The 23383-nt window shown below is 45.3% G+C and overlaps 1 protein-coding gene across 5 annotated transcripts; it reads left to right on the forward strand.

The window, feature by feature from the left end:
• The first annotated feature begins 46 nt into the window (after positions 1 to 46).
• On the forward strand, positions 47 to 22624 carry DLST (dihydrolipoamide S-succinyltransferase). 5 transcript variants are annotated; one of them, XM_003824172.5, is made up of 15 exons: positions 161 to 923; positions 1497 to 1530; positions 4486 to 4534; positions 7965 to 8017; positions 8145 to 8219; positions 8763 to 8818; positions 9921 to 10032; positions 11705 to 11857; positions 12219 to 12295; positions 13183 to 13280; positions 17240 to 17370; positions 18801 to 18874; positions 19166 to 19249; positions 19946 to 20113; positions 21077 to 22624. In XM_003824172.5, the coding sequence occupies exons 1-15, from the start codon at positions 861 to 863 to the stop codon at positions 21209 to 21211; spliced, it is 1362 nt and encodes a 453-aa protein (XP_003824220.1). In that variant the 5' UTR covers positions 161 to 860; the 3' UTR covers positions 21212 to 22624. The 5 variants fall into 5 exon arrangements, 4 of the variants coding, with proteins under 4 accessions (XP_034793741.1, XP_003824220.1, XP_034793742.1 ...); XM_034937851.3 differs by lacking the exon at positions 4486 to 4534 and having other exon boundaries at positions 743 to 923; XM_055097879.2 differs by lacking the exon at positions 1497 to 1530 and having other exon boundaries at positions 743 to 923.
• Positions 22625 to 23383: the final 759 nt, after the last annotated feature.

Below are 23383 nucleotides of genomic sequence, written 5' to 3' on the forward strand. Positions count from 1 at the left end.
TACTCCAGAGGCTGAGGCAGAGGGATCGCTTGAGCCCAGAGTGTCGAGGCTCCAGTGAACTATGACCTGGTTTCTTAAAAAAACAGCTGGGAGTTTATATTCTAGGGATAGGGTGACAAACGAACAACTTCCAAAATGCACAAGATGTATGGGGAACAATTAGTTTGGCTGGAATTTGCGTTGGGGGGAGATCAGAAGCTGTTGAGAAATAAGGCTATAGTTGGTGAAGATATCCGACTCGTAAAAAGGCAATGGGATTTAGAAATTCCTGGGATTCTGTTTCTTTGACTCGGGGTTAGGAAGACAGGGAAGTAACAAGTGCCTTTTTTTTTTTTTTTTTTTTTCAATAGTTAAGGGACCTGAGACTGGGGGTGGGAGGCAATGTCATCTGCCCCAGGCCACACAAGTGTAAGATCAGGCATGCATGTCTGCCAAGGTTTCAGTTCAATGTCCGTGCCCCCCTTTTGCTCTCTTCCCAAGGTACAGAGGCGGAACGGCGCGGTGCCCTCGGGTCCCAAGAGAGAAGGGCGCCAAGCTCAGAGCCAGTTCTGTGGAAGGGTAGGGGAAGGCCTGACCCCGGGGGCAATGTGGTGGCGGGACAGTCGTATACATCTTCAGGAGAACCACCTCAGGCTGACAGGCAGTGCGGAGGGCCCCAAGAGCGCCTTAGGGTTGCCTGCTCCAGAGAGCGGGACTCCTGCGCTGCAGCCGGGATACTGGGCGCCGCCGTGCGCCCACCCCCTGCCAGTGGTTCGCTCCGAACACCCCTCGTCGGGCGGCGGGTACTGCGGCCCGCCCCACTTCCGGTTGTTGCCGGGCCCTATATCCGGTGTCCGCCCGCCCTCGGCTCCTCCGCCGTGATGCTGTCCCGGTCCCGCTGTGTGTCCCGGGCGTTCAGCCGCTCGCTCTCCGCCTTCCAGAAGGTACGGTCTGGCCGAGCCGGGGCCCCGACGGGTGAGGAGTCTGTTGGCGGGCAGAGAGGCGGCCTGGAAGGCAGGGGCGCGGCGCGCCGGCCGGGCCGGGCACCAAGGGCACTGGGACGCGGAGGCCGCGCGGGCTGGGCGGCCCGGGGCCGTGGTTGCCCTCGGGACCGTTTTGCGGAGCCCAGCGGCCCCCTGCCTTCTCCAGGCAGCCTGCGGGGAACGTTTCCTGCTGTACCCCACCCTCCGCGCGGGAGCTGGGGAGCCGCGCCCGTCCAGATACTTGACTCAGAGTTAGGGAGGAGGCGCGGCGGAGTCCTCCGGCGGGATTCGGCGCCCGTCTCCTCTTGCTCTGTTAAAATCAGTGGGTATTAATGAGTCCCGTTGGGAAGTTGAGATAGTTTGGTAGGCCCAGCGTGTTGATTGGGACTGCCAGCACGGTGTGTTGCATTTACCTTCGGAGTTACGAGATTCACCTGTCACCACCACTGGGACAGCTTTGAGCGTGTACTTAAAAAGCTGGGTTTTTTTTTTTTTCATCTTGGGTGACGTCGATAATGTCTTCTTTCTCAACAGGGGAACTGCCCTCTAGGGAGACGTTCCCTGCCTGGTAAGTTCTGCCCTTGCCGTCACCTAAAATGCTCTCCTCCTGGGCAGAGCAGTATGTGAGGAACTCGGGGGTGCCTGTGTTTCTCATAATGTTTAAAGACAGTTCGGTTCAGAGAGTAGTGAGACACAATGCTACATAATCACGAGCTATCGCTTATTCATTTAGCTCGTAGTTGAGTTTCTACTGTGTTAGGCACTGTGCTAGACACTAGGGATACAGGAGTGGATACAGAAGTGTACAGTTCTTGCCCTCGTGGAGCTCCTAGGCTAGTTGGATAGTGTCAGTTGCTAAACAAGCCAACAAAGGCAAATTTTTGTAACTGCTGAGAAGGAAACGAGGGTGGACAGAAGAGCCCTTTTTGAGGAGGTGACTTAAAAGTTATGGCCATGGCCGGGCGCGGTGGCTGACGCCTGTAATCCCGGCACTCTGGGAGGCTGAGGCGGGCGGATCACGAGGTCAGGAGATCGAGACCATCCTGGTTAACACGGTGAAACCCCATCTCTACTAAAAAATACAAAAAATTAGCCGGGCGTGGTGGCAGGCGCCTGTAGTCCCAGCTCCTCGGGAGGCTGAGGCAGGAGAATGGCGTGAAGCCGGGAGGCGGAGCTTGCAGTGAGCCGAGTTCGCGCCGCTGCACTCCAGCCTGGGCGACAGAGCGAGACTCCATCTCAAAAAAAAAAAAAGTTATGGCTAGCAGAATGTGACGGAGCTAACCCAGTGAAGCCCAGGAGAAAGAGAATGGCATTCACAAAGACCCTGAGGAAGAAAAGAGGTTGGCAGAACTTAAGAACTGGAAAAAAGGTGATTTGGCCAGAGTATTTTGGTTAAGGGAGAGAGTGGCAAGAGATGGAAGATGGTATAGAAACTGAAGGAGTTTAGATTTTATCCTAGCAGTTAAAAAGAAAAAAGTGTCATCCATAGCTTTTTTTCTGTTATATGCCTAGCCTAAGTATTTGTTGAATGAGTTGACCTTGTTGTGGGCTTTCTTTGTGCCAAGCATTTATATGAGTGCTTTCTGTGAATTTTTTACTTAATCATCTCAAAACAGTAAAAAGTATTTTCTCTATTTTACAAATGCATAACCCAAGACAAGAGAGCTTAAAAGCCTTGGCCATGGTCACCCACCCAGCTGTTGATAAGCCAGGTCTACCTGACCCAGCTTGAACTCTTAACCCACCATGTTCTCATTTACTCATGGACTCAACAGATCATTTATTGAGTGCTTACTATATGCCAGCCACTGTTCTAGGTAACAGGGGTATAGATGGACTCTAGCCTCGAGATTTTATGGGCTAGCTGGAGAGAGAGAGCAAATATACATTTATGCTCCGACAAGGGCATAAATTGTGGTTACTACGAGAGAGGAATAAAGGGTGTGATGAGAGGGTGGGATGATGTAGACCAGCTTGGGAAGGTTGGGAATGTCAGTAAAGGCTTCCCTGAAGAAGTGACATTTAACTGAGACCTGAATATAAAAGAGCCAAGAAAATGTATTCCAGGCAAAGGGAATTGCTTGTGCAAAGGTCTTCAGACAGGAAAGGACTTGACCAGTGATAGACATGGGAAGAAGCCTGTCTGGCAGGAAAGATAGAGTGGGCTGGACGGTACAGGATCGCGTAAAGTGTGGACTTTATCCTGAGAGTTATGAGAACATAAAGCACCTAGCACAATGTCAGCTTGTAGTGGACTCTCAATAACAAACATGTTTTTCAAGTGGGAACCCTGAACAATGTCAGTAAACATTTTCTCCATTTTATAGGTGGGCAGGACAATGGAAAGAGCCTTGCACTTGGGGATTTGCATTTGGGCTCAGGGATTCACCTTGGGCTAGTCGCTTAACCTCCAAAAGTCCTACTTATATGAAATGGGAATAATGGCAGATGGTCGTTCCGCTTCAGAGAGTTGTGAGACTGTAAAATCAAAATGAGGTCATTATGGGAAAGCTTTTTATAAACCCTAAAGCACTGTACAAATGAAATTTGCTGTAGAATGAACTCTGAATTGGACTCCAGGTTCCCAAAATCAGTGTGAGCCGCCATCTATTCTAGTTCAAAAACATACTATGCTTAGAATTTGCACTGCATAGTCTTTGGCTGCTGGACATAAAGGTGACTGGCTTACCTATCTTGGGATGCTTGTGAGGAGGTGGGCATAAGAGAGGGCTAGCTCTCATTTGGTGTCTCCTGAGCCCATGGTTCAGAAAGAGTTGTTAATCTGAAAGAAAAAAGACGTAAGAAAGAATTCAGAAGAGGCAGCTGTAGTTACTAGTCATCAGTTGGGGAAATGCAGTTAACTATGATAAGGACAGCTGGTGGGCAGAAAGGGTCTCTCACCTTGTTGAGAGTGACCAGGGTAGAAGACTTCAGAAAGGCATGGGAAGTCAATAAACTGAAAGATGGGGACATGATTTTCTCAGCTCTAGGACAAACTGGAGACCCCGAGCCTAAAGTAGCCAAGTCTTTGCTACTAGGATTCAGGTGATAAGATTTCCAACCCAATCTTTTCAAACCCAGACCAAACATCCTCCTTGCTTCTCAAATTGGGTTATGTATAGTCACAGGATAAGCCATCCCATGTCTTTCTCAAGCTTCAGTTGTATTTGAAGACTTGGCGAGTAGAGACATTTTATTATGAAAACATACAGGAATAATGAAAAGTTCTGACTTTTTAAGGTAGATGAGATTATATAATCACTTTGGGCTGTGCCATCAAATTTTTTCTCTTTCCTCCCCAGCCAAACACATACCCACTCAATCTCACATACCCATTTGCTCTCTGCCACTAAGGCTACTTTGGAAAAGTTTGAGAAGCAGGACTCTATGATAAAGATTATATCCGTTGCCGTTGATCCTGCTCTGTCTCAGGGTTGGGGGTGAGCAGACCTCTTTTCCATTCCCAGCATGTATCCTTTGTGAGATAAGAGTTGTTGGTTAAGAGTTATTTTGTTTCTTGCAGGGGTCTCCTTATGCCAGGGACCAGGTTACCCTAACAGCAGGAAGGTTGTGTAAGTATCACTGGGGAGTACAGATATGTGGCCACGGGTTATTTATTTAAAGACATCAAGTTCTAAATTTGACCATCTGATTTCTTCACTGGCCTCCAGACCTAGAAATTGAGGTGATTATGTTGAGTCCCTAGACTAACCTTAATGTTCACTTTTCCCATGTGATGTTCCTTGAGCATCAGCTCCGTGTCAGGTTTTGGACTGGGAGTGTGCCCACTCTCCACAGGTGTTTGGATTATAATGAAAGTTAAGTTGGAATCCTCTTTTTATGGGATATAGAAGGGTGCTCCTAGATATTCTATTTGGATGTAAGTGCAGCTGAAAGGCTCGAGGTTACATTTATTGTGGAGATTGAGAGCATCCTCTCAGTAGCATAGTTACTCATTTTTAAAAACAGTAAAAGCATAAAACTGGTTGAGTCCTGGGACTGACTGACTAGTTTGGAGGGAATGCTGTTATTGCATAATGCAGAGTTTGGAGAAAGGCTACCCGTGTGTGTTTCAGATTAACTTCTGCGTATGAATGTTGCTTAAATGCTGCTTTGCATTCCAAGTGTTTTTGTGGTGGTGCTAAGAGAATGCTCTCTAGTAACCTGTTCAACAGCTGTCAGGCTGCTTACTCTACAGGGAGAATCCTCAAAGTGAAGAGGTCAGCGGATGAGCTTCTTACTCTACATCACAATGAGGGTTTTTGTTGTTGTTGTTTTGAGATAGGATCTTGCTCTGCCACTTTGGCTGGAGTGCGGTAGCCTGATCTTGGCTCACTGCATCCTCAGCCTCCTGGGCTCAAGAGATCCTTTCACCTCAGCCTCCTGAGTAGCTGAGACTACAGGCGCATGCCACCATGCCCGGTTGGTTTTTGTATTTTTTGTAGAGATGGGGTTGTTTTGCCATGATACCTGAGCTGGTGTCAAAACTCCTGGGCTCAAGCAATCCATCCACTTGCCTTAGCCTCCCAAAGTGGAGGATACAGGCGTGAGCTATGGTGCCTGGCTGATTTTTTAAAATTGAGTAAATGTTGCACTCAGTACTAGAAATATGAACCCCGGTGTTATTTTGGAGGGCAGTTTGATAGTCATAAGTCTTTGAAGTGTGTGTACCTTTTCTTTTTTTCTTTTTTTCAAGATGGAGTCTTGCTGTGTCACCCAGGCTGGAGTGCAGTGGCGCGATCTCGGCTCACTGCAGCCTCTGCCTCTCGGGTTCCGGCAATTCTCCTGCCTCAGCCTCCTGGGTAGCTGGGATTACAGGCGCACGCCACCACACCTGGCTAATTTTTGTATTAGTAGAGACGGGGTTTCATCTTGTTGGCCAGGCTGGTCTCTGAAACTCCTGACATCAGGTGATCCGCCCGACTCAGCCTCCCAAAGTGCTGGGTTTACAAGCATGAGCCACTGCCCGGCCTGTGTGTTCCTTTTCATCTAGCAATTCCATCTCTAGGAATCTATACTGAAGAACTCCTGGTATATTTATCTCAGATTTAATATCTGATAATATAAATATTATCAGGTTTATCTCAAAATGGCAAAGAGCAAGGGATTGGCTAAACTATACCATGTTCACATGTTCACACTATGAAAAGTGGGAAAAAGCAGGTTACAAAATAATTTCATTTTCTACTGTGTGGTATGATCCCATTGTAAGTATTCTTTTTGCTATTTCTAATATTCTGTAGTGAACATCTAGTTATTTAGAGATTCAAAATGTATTACTCATCTGCAATCAAATGAAAATTGGGGCAATCATGACTCTCTACAATAAATACACTAAATATTTGAAAGTAAATAATGAAGAAAAAGTAAACTTTGTGTGGGATCACCCCTAATCATGTCACCCTAATCCAGTATCTTTGTGTGTGTTGTGCCTTTTTTGTGAATAAGGTACCCACTTTATTTAATCTTTTATTGTAAAACAATTTTTGGTTTTATGTTTTTACTAATAGTATTATATTTACATGATTAAAAATTCAAAAAGTAAAAAGGGTGTCCATGAGAAGACTTTTTTATCCTTGTCCTCTAGCCCCCCGAATGCCTCTTGGGTAGTGGTGGCCACCACTCCGGGTTCCTGGATGACTTGCAGAGCAGCCTCTGCACTTGCATGTTACCTGTTAGTTCTTGCCTGTGGGCATGTACTTTACAAGGTTACAAACTATATGTAGAACAATTTGTATTCTTGTAGTTTTTAAATATCTTCATTTTTTCTTGGTTATACATAGACCTTATAGTTATTTTGACATTATAAAAGTAAAAATACCTAAAGGCAACTTAAATCTCTTTTACTTTTCTATTATAAAAATGCTTGTTGTAGAATATTCAGACAATCCTGAAGTGTAAAAAGTGAAAGTCCCCATCCAAATCATTCTCCCAAATTGTGTAAGTGTGCAACACATAACCAGAGATACCATATAAGTCTACATCTCTCACCCCTCAGAGGTAACCACTGTTAATGGCTGCTGATTCTCCTGTTTATATTATTTACTGTAAAGGCCATATCAGTAAACGCCTTGGTCTTTGAGGTTCGTTTTGAATGAGTCCAGAATGTATTGATGTGCTGTTTTCTAGCAAGAGAACCGAGTAGGAGATACCTTATGGGGTTTGTGTGTGGTTTTTTTGTTTTTGGGTTTTTTTTTTTTTTGGCATAACACCTTGTTTTACTTCCGAGTTAACCTTGTTAATCTTGCTGCCTTATCTGATCTAAATCTGTTATCTTGAGGGCAGAAATTCCATTATACCTTGCACAATGGCTTGTACCCTGGGCAGGCCGTACATCTATCTCGGATTTAGTTAAGGAAGAGACCTGGCTGGACATGGTGACTCACTCCTGTAATCCCAGCACTTTGGGCAGGATCTTGGAGACCCGTCTGGGCAATGAAATCCATAGTCTACAAAAAGTAATTTAAAAAAATTATCTGGGTGGCATGTGCCTGTAGTCCCAGCTACCCAGGAGGCAGAGGTGGGAGGATCCCTTAAGTCCAGGAGTTTGAGGTTACAGTGAACTATTATCATGCTACTGCACTCTAGCCTGGGTGACAGAGCAAGACTCTTATCTCTTAAAAAACAAAAAACCAAATCAAGAAGCTAAGTCCTTTCGGTCTGCAAAGGACCAAGGTGATTATTTTTTTATTTAAAGAGCCAAATGTAAGTCTGTTTTGTGAGAGCTGGCATTGCATTGCAGCACAGGGGCCTGAGCATACTTGGGGAGCTCACCATTTAAGGTACCTGGGTCGTTAGGCTCTACTCCAGACCTGCTGAGTCAGAATCCCTGGGGGGAGGCCTAGACAAGTGAACTTTGAAAAAGTTCCTCCCCAAGTGACACTGATGGACACCCCTGGTCAAGAGTCACTGTTTAAGGGGAAGGTGACCCATGGGGCCTTAACTAGACTAAAATGTGAGTGGTTCGCCTGTTAAAGGAGTTAACGTGTGTTTCTTTTGTAGCATTAACAACAGTGTCTTCAGTGTTCGCTTTTTCAGAACTACAGCTGTATGCAGTAAGTACCTGCTTTCTTGGGAATGGAATTTTATGGGAAGAGCAACAATTGATTGAGTTTAATTAAATAAAAATATTAAAAAGGAAAAATGAACTACTTATGATTTTCTTTTTTGCATTTTTCCTAGAGGATGACTTGGTTACAGTCAAAACCCCAGCGTTTGCAGAATCTGTCACAGAGGGAGATGTCAGGTGGGAGAAAGGTAAGATTTAGTTTCCTCTTTTTTTTTTTTTTTTGAGACAGAGTCTCTCTCTGTTCCCAGCCTGGAGTGCAGTGGTATGATCTCGGCTCACTGCAGCCTCTGCCTCCCAGGTTCAAGTGATTCTCCTGCCTCAGCCTCCCAAATAGCTGGGATTACAGGTGCCCACCACCATGCCTGGCTAAGTTTTTTGTATTTTTAGTGGAGACGGGGTTTCACCATGTTGGTCAGGCTGGTCTCAAACTCCTGACCTCAGGTGATCTGCCCACCTCAGCCTGCCACAAAGTGTTGGGATTACAGGCCTGAGCCACTGCGTGAGCCACTGCGCCTGGCTCCTCTCACTTCTTGAGTTTAAGTGCTATCTAAAATTCTCCCCTCCCCCCAGGATAGTTGTAGAATTTATAGCTCTGCCGTTTTCTTTACATATGTACTTTCTGCTGGCCCTGTAGGAAAGGGTTCTTGTAACATACCTGCCAAAATGGGTTTTGTGGCTACTAGAGGCTCCCCGCTAACAGGTAGCCTTGTAGCCTTTGATTGTCTTTTCAGCTGTTGGAGACACAGTTGCAGAAGATGAAGTAGTTTGTGAGATTGAAACTGACAAGGTAGGCTTATCTTATATTCATACCAGTTTTTCATGGGCTTCCCTTAGTTAACCTAATGAAAGAAACAGGGACTTAACCATTGTTTAGAGATAATTTTTAACTAGCTCTAACTTCAGTTGTAAAATTATTGGATTTGTTCAATTTAAAAAAAAAAAACTTTTTACATTTAACTTTTTTTTTTTTTTTTTTTGAGACAGAGACTTGCTCTGTTGCCCAGGCTGGAGTGCAATGGCCTGATCTCAGCTCACTGCAACCTCCACCTCCTGGGTTCAAGCGATTCTCCTGCCTCAGCCTCCCTAGTATCTGGGCTTACAGGCGAATGCCACAACGCCGGGCTAATTTTTGTATTTTTTGTAGAGACAGGTGTTGCCAGGCTGGTCTCAAACTCTTGACCTCAGGTGATCTGCCCGCCTTGGCCTCCCAAAGTGTTGGGATTACAGGCATGAGCCACCGCACCTGACCTGCATTTAACTTTAAATTGTTTGCTGTGTGTGTACTATGTACTTCATTTAGTAGCTTTAGTCTTGTAGTGTGTGGTGAGGGGGTGGGGAGGGTAAATGAGCTGTTTCCTCTTTTTCCTGTATCACTTGGAAACATATTAACTGAATATTGCTTGAATGTTTCTGAGAAAGGACAGAAAGAGTGAATCTTCACAGTAGCGATGACTTGTTATCACCCTTGCTCTGAAATTATGGCCTTAGATGTTTGTGTGCAAGGCCTTATATATTGTGTTGCAACTCTTGTGACTCACTGGAGATATGCTGTTGTTGTTGTTGTTTTGAGACGTTTCGCTCTATCACCCAGGCTGGAGTGCAGTGGCGCGATATCGGCTCCACCTGCCAGGTTCAAGCGATTCTCGTGCCTCAGCCTCCCAAGTATCTGGGATTACATTTTTGTAGTTTTTAGTAGAGATAGGGTTTCACCATGTTGGCCAGGCTGATCTTGAACTCCTGACCTCAAGTGATCCGCCTGCCTTGGCATCCCAATGTGCTGGGACTACAGGCATGAGCCACTGTGCCCGGCTTCATTGGAGATTCTATACAGCTAATTTTCTAATGCTGGATAAACATTTGGACTTCCTCCATCTGTCTTCCTCTTCCAGACATCTGTGCAGGTTCCATCACCAGCAAATGGCGTGATTGAAGCTCTTTTGGTACCTGATGGGGGAAAAGTCGAAGGAGGCACTCCACTTTTCACACTCAGGAAAACTGGTGGTAAAGAAGTTCTCCTGGTGGTCGAGGTCTCCAGTGTTCCCTCTTGGGATTGGGACTGAGCATAATGTGCTAATTCCCCGATATGTCAAAGACTCTGTCATTCCAGCTGCCCTTAGTTGAGGGAATAAGGGGTAAATTTATATATAGTGTGAACTTTAAATGTCAAATTCTAAAAGAAAAGTTTATTTTTTAAAAAATAAACCTTATACTCTGTTCTTTCCATGGGTGTTTCTTAGCAGGAGCTGAGAAACTGGACCTTTTCTTATAGATATACAGATTGAGCATACCTAATCTGAAAATTCAAAATCTGAAATGCTCCAAAACTGAAAATCCAAAATCTGAAATGCTTCAAAACTTTTTGAGCACTGACAGAATGCTCAAAGGAAATGCTCATTGTCTTTTATGGGGAATTCAGTGTTGTTTCTTTTCACATCTATTCTCTCATATCTCTAGGAAGGGTTGGTATTTCTTTTGGGAAGAAATGAGAAACGAATTTGTACTGGACCTTATAGGATTAGAGATTAATAACTTTATCTGACTCTTAGTTAAATTTTATAACCACTAAAAAGTCTATTTCTTTTTCCTAAGCGAGAATCGTACCCGTAGACCAACGAGTCACAGAAGTCTATTTCTTTTTCACTGTTACACTAATAAGGCAGATAGACTGCATGATTGAGGTTAGTCAGGCAAGACCAGAAGCTCAGAGTAGAAAACATGTATGGTAGAAGGCTGGGAAATAAGGTAGTCCTCCTGTTGCAGAAGTTTGTCTTAGCACTAACCCTGGATATAATGTCCAGATGGGTGAAAAACAGAAACAAACATTTCATTTAAAGTTGTGAGATTATTACTTGGCCACCTCAGTGATTTATGAGTCATCCTGGATGAAGTGCTTTCTTAAGCCTAAGTCAACCCTCGATGACCATTTTATTTTTTGAGATGGAGTTTCACTCTGTCGCCAGGCTGGAGTGCAGTTGCCTGATCTTGATTCACTACAACCTCCGCCTCCAGAGTTCAAGTGATTCTCCTGCCTCAGCCTGCCGAGTAGCTGGGACTATGGGCGCATGCCACCACGCCCAGCTAATTTTTGTATTTTTGGTAGGGACGGGCTTTCACCATGTTGGCCAGGATGGTTTTGATCTGTTGACCTTGTGATCCGCCTGCCTTGGCCTCCCAAGGGGAGTAATCCCTTGGCCTGTAATCCTGGGATTACAGGCGTGAGCAACTGCGCACAGCCTATTTTTTAATAGTATTCTTGCATATATAATGTTAAAATAGAGGATGAAGAGTATCAGTAATTAGAAATATATTATGTTTATGTATGCATTTCAATATTTTAAATTGCCTAGGTGTTTTTTTTTTTTTCCTTGGAAGTTTACATTTTCTTGGGCTTGATAGGTGCTTTATAAGTACTTGCTGAATTTATTCAGTGGAAACCTGTGAAATTGGGAAGGGAGCTAAGTTGAGCCAGTTATCTGATGGACATTTAGGGACCCTGAGGACTAGAGAATAGTGCCTTATGTCATTGTGTGTGTGTCTCATAGTGCTTTGCATATTGTTGATACCCAGTAGACATTCGTTACTTGATTGGAGCTAGAGTTTTTGCCACTAAATTTTGCTTGGTTGCTTCTCATTTCAGACAGTGCCAGTGGCGTATACTTTTCTTGTTTTTCAGCTGCTCCTGCTAAGGCCAAGCCGGCTGAAGCTCCTGCTGCTGCAGCACCAAAAGCAGAACCTACAGCAGCGGCAGTTCCTCCCCCTGCAGCACCCATACCCACTCAGATGCCACCAGTGCCCTCGCCCTCACAGCCTCCTTCTGGCAAACCTGGTAGGCTTCCAACTCCCACATGTCATGTGGGAGAACATCTCGTCTAATATGTTCCCTCAAAGGGTAAACTCTAGACTGATGATGGTTCTGAACAGGCCAGGTTGGCTGCTTTGTAGAAAGAATTCTAGACTTTGTATCCAAAGGCCTGCTTTGCATCTCAGCTTTCTGTTACTAGCTGTGTGTCTTTAGGCTAGTCACTTAATTTATCTGAACGGATTGTTCAGCTGTGAAGTTAGAGTGATACTAATATACCTCAGAATATCTTGAAGATTAAGTAACAGTACATATGAAAGCACTGGCACAAACTCAGCAGATGTTTCTTTCCTTGTCTGATGCAGCTTTATCCTCTTGTCATTTTCAGTGTCTGCAGTAAAACCCACTGTCACCCCACCACTAGCTGAGCCAGGAGCTGGCAAAGGTCTGCGTTCAGAACATCGGGTAAGCCTCTGAGGACCACTTTCAGGAAAGAGGCAGGGGGCAGTGTTGAGATTAGTGGAGTATGGGTGTGGTGGTGCCTACCTTTGAATGCCTGGCAGCTCATTCCCTCAACCTTGATAAAGGGAGTTTAGGATATAACTTCTTCATAGTCACATAACCATCAAATGATAGGACTAGAACCTGAGGTCTTCTGAACACTTGTTCAGTGGTTTTCCTACTATATTATGCTACCAGTGAAAGCCTTGGGTAAGTTAAATATTTGTAGGGGTGGTAGCTTAGTAACTCACCCCCTTCCTCCCACGATGTCACACACTTCAGAGAGGTGGTTTAGTGAGCTCTATTCCTATACTTCCGGGATACTTAGCTGTAGCTAAGGGATAATACTCAGTAGCAATAGCTGTCAGGTGCAGACATAAAGCCTCAAGGAAGTATGGTCAGGATTGTGGTTCCTCTGCCTGAGAATACTTCCTAAAAATATGATAGCCTCGAAAGTTTGTTGTTCATGAGGTTCTGTTCCACAAATAGCTATTCTTATGCAAATCTTTATCAACAGAAAGTGCCCTTTTTCTTACGATTCTTATGTTGGCTAGACTACACTACACTACATTCTTTTATAAATGGGTTTTGGTTTTTAAATCACTGTTTCTGAGCCTTCATTCTTGGTCAAGCTTTAGGCACATCTGAGTGAGTAGTTTTGGCCTGTGTTTGCATGTTTTTGCTTGGAGGAGAAAGGGCCACCACAGGAAAGGGAAGCCTGGAGCTCTTGTACTTAGATACTGTAGTCCTTGGCCATCTACTCGTGGCAAGCCGTGTTCTTTCTGACTACACGGGGAATGCTTGACCCAGAGAGATCAGATTGTCAACGCTTGTTCCACTCTTACTTTCAGGAGAAAATGAACAGGATGCGGCAGCGCATTGCTCAGCGTCTGAAGGAGGCCCAGAATACATGTGCAATGCTGACAACTTTTAATGAGATTGACATGAGGTAGTGTCTCTAGTCCCTCTTATCCCCTAGGCCCCTTTTTCTTAGAGAACACGAACTTGCCCCAGTCCTTATCTAGTGCTGATTCTAAAACTAACTTGTCAGGGAAGAGGTATTTGTTTATTGTTTTTTGTTTGTTTGTTTGTTTTTGTTTTTGTTTTTTGAGATGGAGTCTCGCTGTCTCCCAGGCTGGAGTGCAGTGGCACGATCTCGGCTCACTGCAAGCTCCGCCTCCCGGGTTCACGCCATTCTCCTGCCTCAGCCTCCAGAGTAGCTGGGACTACAGGCGCCCCCCACCATGCCTGGCTAATTTTTTGTATTTTTTTTAGTGGAGATGGGGTTTCACCGTGTTAGCCAGGATGGTCTCGATCTCCTGACCTCGTGATCTGCCCGCCTCGGCCTCCCAAAGTGCTGGGATTACAGGCGTGAGCCACCGCGCCTGGCCTGTTTATTGTTAACTTTCACAGAGTGAGCCACTGGCTTCTTCTCTAATTGGCTTTCCTAATACTATGCCTGCCTCCTCCATGACCTTAACCTTAGCCTTGGCTAGGTGTAGTGGCTCACACTTGTAATCCTGGCACTTTGGGAGGCCGAGACAGGTGGATTGCTTGAGTCCAGGAGTTCAAGACCAGCTGGGTAACAAGGCGAAACGCCACCTCTACAAAAAATATAAAAATTAGCCAGGTGTGGTGGTGCACATCTGTAGCCCCAGCTACTTGGGGGGCTGAGATGGGAGGATTGTTTGAGCCCATCACTTACATATTTTCCTAAGTGATTCAGAATCGAGTAGATGAAAAGGCAAAGATAGGCTGGGCTTGTCTTTCATTTTACCCAGCTCTGACAGTGAAATGGAAAACAAGTTGTGTTTTTAAATAACCTTAGAATGTTAACCAAAGGTACTAATTCACTAGGTATGCCCATTTCTGTAGTGAGCTAATTGTTGACTTACCTGTTTTCTTCAAGATTTCGATGTGTTCAAGTATCAGCACTGTCAGGAAGAGAAATTTGACAAACGTGTTTTGAGTGCATACTGTATACAGAGTACTGTACTGTGGAATTCAGTGGGGATAGAGGCTGGGCACCATGGCTCGTGCCTATAATCCCAGAGCTTTGGGAGGGTGAGGAAGGAGGATCGCTTGAGCTTAGGAGTTGGAAACCAGCCTGGGCAACATAGCAAGACTGTCTCTACATAAAATTTTAAAATTAGCCAAGTGAGGGCTGGGTGCGGTGGCTTGTGCTTGTAATCGCAACACTTTGGGAGGCTGAGGTGGGTGGATCACATGAGGCCAGGAGTTCGAGACCAGCCTGGCCAACGTGGTGAAACTCTGCCTCTACTAAAAATACAAAAATTACCCAGGCATGGTGGCGTGTGCCTGTAATCCCAGCTACTCGGGAGGCTGAGGCACAAGAATTGCTTGAACCCAGGAGGAGGTTGCAGTGGCTGATATCGCGCCACTGCACTCCAGCCTGGGCAACACAGCGAGATTGTGTCTCAAAAAAAAAAATTATGGTGGCATGGACCTATAGTCTCAGCTACTTGGGAGGCTCGAGTGATCTTCCTGCCTCAGCCTCCCAAATGGCTGGGACCACTACAGGCGTGTGCCACCAGGCTTGGCCAATTTTTTTAGTTTTTGTAGAGACAAGGTCTCGCTGTGTTGCCCAGGCTGGTCTCCTGAACTTCTAGGGTCAAGCCATCCTCCTGCTTTGGTCTCCCACTGGGATTACAGGTATGAGCCACCATGCCTGGCCAAAAAAGAATTTTTAAACAGGTCTTCAAGAGTGACTAGCATTTTGTCAGCCTTGTGGAGAAAGGTCATTCCAGACGATGTTAACAGTATAGACCATGAGATGGGAAAGTAGAAGACACATTTGAGAAATTGTCAAAAATCATTTCTGTTGTGAGGATTTTGTATAGCAAAGAATGGTAAAGAAGGTTGGATCCTTATTTCAGAATGTTTTGAATGCCAGGGTAGGAGTTTATATTTAATTCAGGAAGCAAGTCAAGTCTCAGGTCATCTCTTTGTTTCTTTTTGTCCTGAGGGTTTAGTCTGTGAATCTACTTTTCATTAGAGAAATTTGCTTTTCTTTGGAAAGGGTTTGAAAAATAGGGAGAAGGGAGTGTTTTCTTGATAGTGTGCTGTGGCATTGTTCAGAGTAGGGCTCTGTGACCTGTTTTACTAGATGTCATCCATTCTGTTGGGAAACTTTCTGAAGAGACTGGATGACATTCAAGCCAAAGATTTCTCTCTTGTTCATAGGATGTAGGGGAAGGACCTTGACTAATGAATCACAAAGGCTGCAGCTTATGTTTCAGTGCATTAGGGCCAAATTGTACACAAATTGAATTGGACTTTGAAATTCTACCCAATTTCTTAAGACAAAACATGTAAATATTTGTGGCCCTGAAAGATGCAGTTGGCCCAACAGCTTTGATTGGAAAGGAAGCGTAATAGCTGGATCTCCTTTCAGCAGCTAATCAAGGTGTCACTTAACAATGGCCTGCGGTCTTGCTGCAGCCTAATTTGGTTTAGATCGAGTGCCCTTTGGGTCTTGTGCTGATCAGCTAACCCATAAGGGACCTTTCTGAGACCTTCTCCCTTCCTCTATTGTCCCAGCCTTTGCCTCCAAGGGCAGAGCTCGGAAATAGAAGCTACTTAATGACCAGACAATAACATTTGGGCAGGTTTGAGAGCAGAGATGTTTATCACATCTCTTTCCCTCTTCTGCAGCTCTTGTGTCTTGGGAACCAGTAATGTCTTTAGGGTGGTAATCCTAGCACTAAATAAGGTTAGAATCAGGAAAACAAGCATTTTAAACCCAATCAGTCCCCCTTGGAAAAACTTCCTTTTTCAAAAACAAAAGATCTGAAGGGGGCTGTTAAAATTGTACCACATCTTACCTTTCATGCTAATGTCGAATTAGGCCATTAGAGGGAGAAAGGGAGAACTGAGCATTTGGCCCTGAGATAAAGTTAAATTCAATTTTCATCGTAGAACTGCATTATTGCATTCCGATAAATACTGAGGTTTCTGCAGCAAAGTGATGGGAAAGCCATTTCTCACTAACTCTGCAATGTGTCATTGAAAAAAAAACCAGTCCCAAAAGAATAAAGGCTGCTCATGTTGTAAAGGCTTTTCAGAAGGCTTGCTGCTTAATCTGAAGGGAACCAGCCTAAACCACAAGTGGCCACTTTTCTAAATACCAAGGAAATCACAGCCATTAAACTAACCTTAAGGGCAAGAACTATGTCTTAATTAGCTTTGTATCTTGGTACCTGGCCCTGACCCTCACATGTAGTAAGGTGTTAGTACCTGTTTGGAAGAATAAGTGGATGGAACTGCCAACTCTGGAAAGATGAAGAATGGATATGACTTTCCGTGAGCCTGAAAGAACACTGGGTTATACCCTTCCCTGCATAGTCATGACTGCTTTTTCCCACATGGAGCCTCATGTACCCATGAGGTGTTTATTTTAGTCTCCACTAATCAAGAGATAGGAGGAATATCACACGGGAGTTATACTCGGATTTGGTGGGGGGGGGGGTGTTTGTATTCTAACAAGAAATAAAAAGAATATTGCTTATTTTGTAGATTTTGTTTATACTTTAAAAAATTTTTTTTCAGGATGGATAGCTCAGTTATTCAGGGCAAGGATGTTGGTGTGCTGTGTGATCTCTTGTTCATATGATGTGTCACTGAAATCTGTGACTTCTAGACCATGAAGGAGCCCTGTAAAGAGCTCAACCCACCTTAAAGACAGATTGGGCCTGATTCCTTTAGATTTCTTTGTAAAAGAACAGAGTTACTGTGTTAACCTCAGGTAGACTATTTCAAAACGTGAACTAAGGTAATGGTCCAGAGTGAGGGAAAAGCTCTCACCTAATTGTGTATATGGAGTGAGAAACCTGTGTGAAAGTCAAAATGCAGGCTTTGTGGTCAGTTTGTTTTGTAATGTTTTCACAGTAACATCCAGGAGATGAGGGCTCGGCACAAAGAGGCTTTTTTGAAGAAACATAACCTCAAACTAGGCTTCATGTCGGCATTTGTGAAGGCCTCAGCCTTTGCCTTGCAGGAACAGCCTGTTGTAAATGCAGGTGAGTTGCTTGTGGCTGGAATTGGAGAGGTCCTGGGAGGTAGGTGTATGAGCACAGACCTGCTCCCACATGCAGAGGATCAACAGACCAAGGCTTTTTATTTGCTACCTATAGAAATATCAGTATCTTCCCCAGGGATTTCTTGGTTCACCTTCCTGAAGCAGCATCATGATTACTTTCTACCCGCCAGCTGGGCAGAACAGTTTCTCTTCCCAGTGTACAGCTCGGCAGCTGCTCAGGCAGCAGGCAGTTCTGGGATAGCCCAGCTCTCCAGGCTGTCTCCTGTCAAGGTGGAAGCACGTGTTCTGGCTTCCTCCCCTCCCCCAGCTCCACAGGCCCTGTTATCTTGGGGCCTGACTTCCACACTTGGTGTAGGCTCCTGGCTGACCTTTGATCTTAGGTCGATGGGCCTCACTGGGAGCTTCGGCTTGGCCTCTCATGGACCTGGTGCTTATTTTCTTTCCTTTTTACTTACCTACATCATTTTAGTGTTGACCTAACAAGCACTTTGTTTTCCTGTTGACACACTTCTCTGTTCCTTGGGAGATTGGAGAGGGGGCAGTGATACTTTTGCCATCCTCAGCAGTGTCAGGGGCCCTAAAGGTCTAGAAGTAGAAGCCCTAGTCCCTCCTGTTGAGTGGTGCTCTAGGGAGGTAGAAGGCCATCTTTGTTTTGCCCAAATGTATACCTCTTCTTGTTTTTCCCATTCTTCTCATGCCTCCCTGACTGGCTCTCATCTTTTTCAGTGGCCCCCTTCTGCTTGCCCACACATGTAGGCGGCTCTCAAAAGTTCTCGTGGCCTCTTTTTCACGTTACATGCTTCCTCTGGATGTCTTATCTAACAATACAACATGGACTTTCTGCGGAAATGATTCCCAAGCCTTTATTTTCCCATTAGTTGCTAGGTGTACATTTTCAGATGCTGGTTTGCCCTCTCTTGAGGTAGCATATTTCAAAGCCAGATCACCCTGCTTACTCTTGGATCTCCCCTCTTCCTCTTGTTGAGAGTTGGAAGCAGAGAATGGGTAGTATCTCTATATCCCTTTTCCTTTGCTAATTTGCCCTTTTTTGGAACATTTGTTAACCCTAGTCATTCTCTGCTAAAGGAGGGCTTGACTAGAGCTACTTAACGAGAGTTTAGTGCATACCTATCCTATGGAAGCCAGTGTGTTGAGCCCTTCTTAGGGCTGCCAAAGAAACGGATGCTCCTATGCCCAGGCTCAGTCAGGGACTTGGGAGATACTATACTTGGTTGGGATGGGAGTAAGTGGAATGCCAGCTGCCATGCATAATGCAATGGTGTTCATGGTGGTTGGTCAGCCCACACTGTATCAAGCTCTGCAGATTTTTACTCTGTTAATGCACATATTACCTCATTAGTCTTGGCCTTCCTGGGGAGTTGTATGTAACATGTATTTTCTCTCTCATAGTGATTGACGACACAACCAAAGAGGTGGTGTATAGGGATTATATTGACATCAGTGTTGCAGTGGCCACCCCACGGGTATGTTGGGGCAGGAGGTGGGGAATGTTGGTCTTAGACCGTCACCTTATCTGTGTGAAGGAGATCACACAAGAGAAATCATTTCTTTAATTCTGTATTTTTAGAAGGGAGTTAGTAAAAGTAACCTTTTTTTCTTTTATACCATGCCACATTCTTTTAACACTTTGTGTTAATCACACTGAGTAATGAAGGTATTCTAGGGAGGGCATACCACTGGTTGAATCAAGGGAGTTGTTAACTATAAAAGGTACTATTAATTTGCATCTGAAAACAGCTTTTCACCCCCTTCAGGGTCTGGTGGTTCCAGTCATCAGGAATGTGGAAGCTATGAATTTTGCAGATATTGAACGGACCATCACTGAACTGGGAGAGAAGGTAAAGTAGAAAGATGTATACAAGCTGCTGAGCAGGCGAGGGAAGAGAGCCTTCAGAAGGCTGGGCTCACTAGCAAGCAGTGCTCATGGAAAGTCAAGTGCATAGCCGCTGAGAAAAGCAGTTGCCCACGAGAGCTAAGTATTTTATATATCTGGTGGAGTTTACCATGCTCTGGTAACTGAAATCTCATCAGATGAGACCTGCTAGAAAAGATCATCTTTGAAGTCTTCAACTGTATGAAATTGTGCCTTTTCTCTGGTGGAGCACTGGTCATAGACACCTCAGCCGAACAACTGTCACACGGAAGCTAGCGCTTGTGCCATCGATCTCGATACAAGCTTTCTGGACTTCCTTTGCTTTTTTGTTTTTAGAGGCAGGGTCTCGCTGTGTTGCCCAGGCTGGAGTAGAGTGGTAGAGTCATAGCTTACTGCAGACTTGCACTCCTGGGCTCAAGCGTTTCTCCTGCCTCAGCCTCCCAAGTAGCTGGGACTGCAGGTGTGCACCACCATGCCTGGCTAATTCTTAAGTTTTTTATACAGATGGGGGGGGTCTCACTATGTTGCCCAGGTTGGCCTTGAACTCCTGGCCTCAAGCAGTCCTCCTGCCTCAGCCTCCCAAAGCGCCGGGATTATGGACTGACTTTAGGTGAAGGAAACTGGGTTGGCTTAATATTTCAATTATGAAATCTGTTTTTAGGCCCGAAAGAATGAACTTGCCATTGAAGATATGGATGGCGGTACCTTCACCATTAGCAATGGAGGCGTTTTTGGCTCACTCTTTGGAACACCCATTATCAACCCCCCTCAATCTGCCATCCTGGGGATGCATGGCATCTTTGACAGGCCAGTGGCTATAGGAGGCAAGGTAGGAACCGTCACTTCTAAGGTCCTAGTGGCTAGGTCTCGATGAAAGGGAAATCCAACTAAATGCTAATTGTAAAACATTAACTATAATTTCAGGCCTAAGTTCCATTTCTTAGTTTCTAATAGCTAAGGCACTGATTATCAAATTGTGGTCTGGATCAGCATCATCTGGGACCTTATTAGAAATGCATATTCTTAGACCCCATCCCAGACTTAAAGAAGAAGTGCAGATGATCCTGATGCATATTCAAGTTTGAGAACCACTGAGCTGAGGAGGCTTGTTTGCTTCTATGGAGTGGGGGATATAGTTGGAAATGTGGTCCCTTGCCCCTGGGAAACAGATGACAATTATGCATGTCAGTCTGTGCGCTGCCAAGTTGTATGATAAAGCTTGTAAATTTCCCGGGAGTTCAGAGAATTAAGTATGAAAAGGGGCTTCAGCTGGCCCTTAGAAGATACGTTGGTATCAAAAAAGCTTTTTGGGAACTCCTGTGTTTAGAATCCTTTTGGGTTACTGACTCCTGTGTGAAACCACAATCTGTAGATCTTCCTGGAAAATGCCCATACACCCAACTACACATACAATTCCAGAATTTGTAGACCCTGGCTTAATTTATTTATTTTTTTTAATTCTAACCCCAGAGAGAAGCAAGTACAGGCAGCCAGAACTGAAGGGAAAACTTTCCTTGTAGGCAGCAGATGCGTTAGAGGGCAGAGTATGTTTTTAAAAAATAAAAGGCAGTTGTGAGAAGACAGTTTTCTTGGCAAACTTTGTTTCTGAGTGGGGAAGCTTTGCACTGAGGGTAAGGCCTGGTCTTTGAAATACTGTAAATATGCAGAGGCAACATCAATAGGAAAGGCTGTGGAATTAGGAACTTTCTTATGGGCTGTGCTAAATCTCCTCCTTCAGCGAGGCTGGCTGTGGCTTGCTGGAGACAAACCTATTTACCTTTCCTCTCTGTAGGTAGAGGTGCGGCCCATGATGTACGTGGCACTGACCTATGATCACCGGCTGATTGATGGCAGAGAGGCTGTGACTTTCCTCCGCAAAATCAAGGCAGCGGTAGAGGATCCCAGAGTCCTCCTCCTGGATCTTTAGGAGGAACCCACACACCCTACAAGTTGATCATGCAGGAACTGAAAACCAGTCTTCTCCCTGTCCCCTCATGGGTCCCGGGTTAGCCTGGTGACAGGCAGGCACATGCTGTTGGCCTCAAGCAAGGAAGCAGAGCACTGTGTAACCAGCAGTCACAGGTCTTTTCTTGGCGTTCCTGCCAGGCTCTCCCTCTCTGCACCTGTCTCATACCCTCGAATATCTTAATTCCTTAGGCTTGAGAGAGAGAGCCTTAATGGATGCTCATTCATATTCCTGCCTTTCTTCCATCAGCTCTCTGCAAAGATGATTTTGCCTCTCCCTAGTGCTGGTATACTATAGAGAAACCCCCGGGGACCATGTGATTAAGTTCCTATCTTTTGAAAGTTTGTTCTGCAGAGACTTCTAGGAGGATGCTGTGCCTCCCAAGCTCAGAGCAGCCTCTGTCCTGGCTGTGCACATTCTCCCTTGATTCCACTTGTGTGGAGGGATTGAACACAGGCAAAGAGGTGCTGCTTTGCTTCTTCAATGGCACCTTCATTCTCCGTTGTCATTGACTTCAAGATGCCTCTTCTACCTCTTCCAGGAAGCACAGACCAGGGGATCTGGGTGTGTGAGTGGGAGGAGAGGGCAGAGGTCCCCTGAGGTCATGCATTGTAATCATCATAGAAGGAGAGCCCAGGCCTGCCCTCACGCTCTCCATCATAGGCTGACACCAAGAAGACTCGTCTTGGCACAATCTCACACAGCTGGGGCTGTAGCAACCCTTTCCAAACCCTTTGCTGGTTGCTGGGCCTCATTTTAGCACCTTGTTCTTAGAGCAGATTCTAGCACATCATGGCAGTGGGACCAAGCGTGGTCCCGAGGAAGGGCCAGAGCCTGGTAGAGACTAGGGAAGGGAGGTCTCCTCTAGACTGACTCAGATTGCCTTGAGCTTTTCAGTTAAGTTGCTGTAAGCACCTGGGCTGAGGAGGCAGTTTTTGTTCCTTCCTGCGTTATAGCGGGGCCTTGTCTCTTCCTCTGCAGGACACAGATCTGGAGGACGTGGACTGGGGTAGGAAACCACCCTGAGGGTGTTAGTACCTAGTGGTGAAATGGATGAGGTCATTTCTAAGGTGTGTTGCCCGTGGATCTGGGCACAATCATTGGAATTCCTTGGAGCCACTGGGATTCATGGCTTTGTATCCAACTTCATCCAGGCCTGAGGCTGCTGACATTTGACACCAGGGCCAGTAGAGAGTGCCCTTTTGTATCTTAAGCCAAGAAGTGAGGCCTGGGGGTGGGGGAGGGGGGAAGGGGTGGGAGCCAATACTGAGTGCCTGCAGCATCTACTACTCTGTCTTCACTATTCAGAACTTGTAACTAAAGTATTTAAAGAAACTGATTTTAAATGCAAATTAAAGGGCAGATATTCTCAAACAGGGTTCCTGTATCTGTTCCTTTTGGCTACTGAGGTGATATAAGTCCCCAGCACTGTTGCACTGAAATTATTGAAAGCCACTCAAGGTCCTGTTGCTTATCTTGTGAAATCAGAAATCCCTTATGTGGAACTTAACACTGTCATAATTTGACAGAGGGTGGAACCCTGACTGCCAGCCGGGAAAGTGTTGCCAAAAAGAGTCAACCTCTGTAAAAATATTTGAAGAGATTTATTCTGAGCCAAGTGTGAGTGACTGATGGCCTGTGATACAACTTTTAGGAGATCCTGAGAACCTGTGTCCAGGGTCATCTGGCTACAACTTAGTTTTATACATTTAATACATTTTAGGGACACATAAGATACCAGTCAGTACATGTAAGATGTACAGTGGTTTGGTCTGGAGAGGCAGGACAGCTCAAGACCTGGGGATGTTGTCATAGGCAGAATCAAAGATTTTCTGATTGGCAATTGGTTGAAAGGGTTATTATCTAAAGACCTGGAATCAATAGAAAGGAATGTCTGGGTTACAATAAGGGGTTGTGGAGACTAAGGTTTTATGCAGATGAAGCCTCCAGCCAGCAGGCTTCAGAGAAAATAGATTGTAAATGCTTCTCATCAGACTTACGGAGCCTGTTTTAACAGTAATTCCAAAAGGGAGGGGAGTATAATGAGGAATGGCTGGCTCCCTCTTCCCACCATGGCCCGAACTAGCGTTTCAGGTTAACTTTGGAATACCCTTGACTGAGACGAGGGGTCCA

The sequence above is a fragment of the Pan paniscus genome, chromosome 15 (assembly GCF_029289425.2).
Source record: "Pan paniscus chromosome 15, NHGRI_mPanPan1-v2.0_pri, whole genome shotgun sequence".
Taxonomy (NCBI): Eukaryota; Metazoa; Chordata; class Mammalia; order Primates; family Hominidae; genus Pan; species Pan paniscus.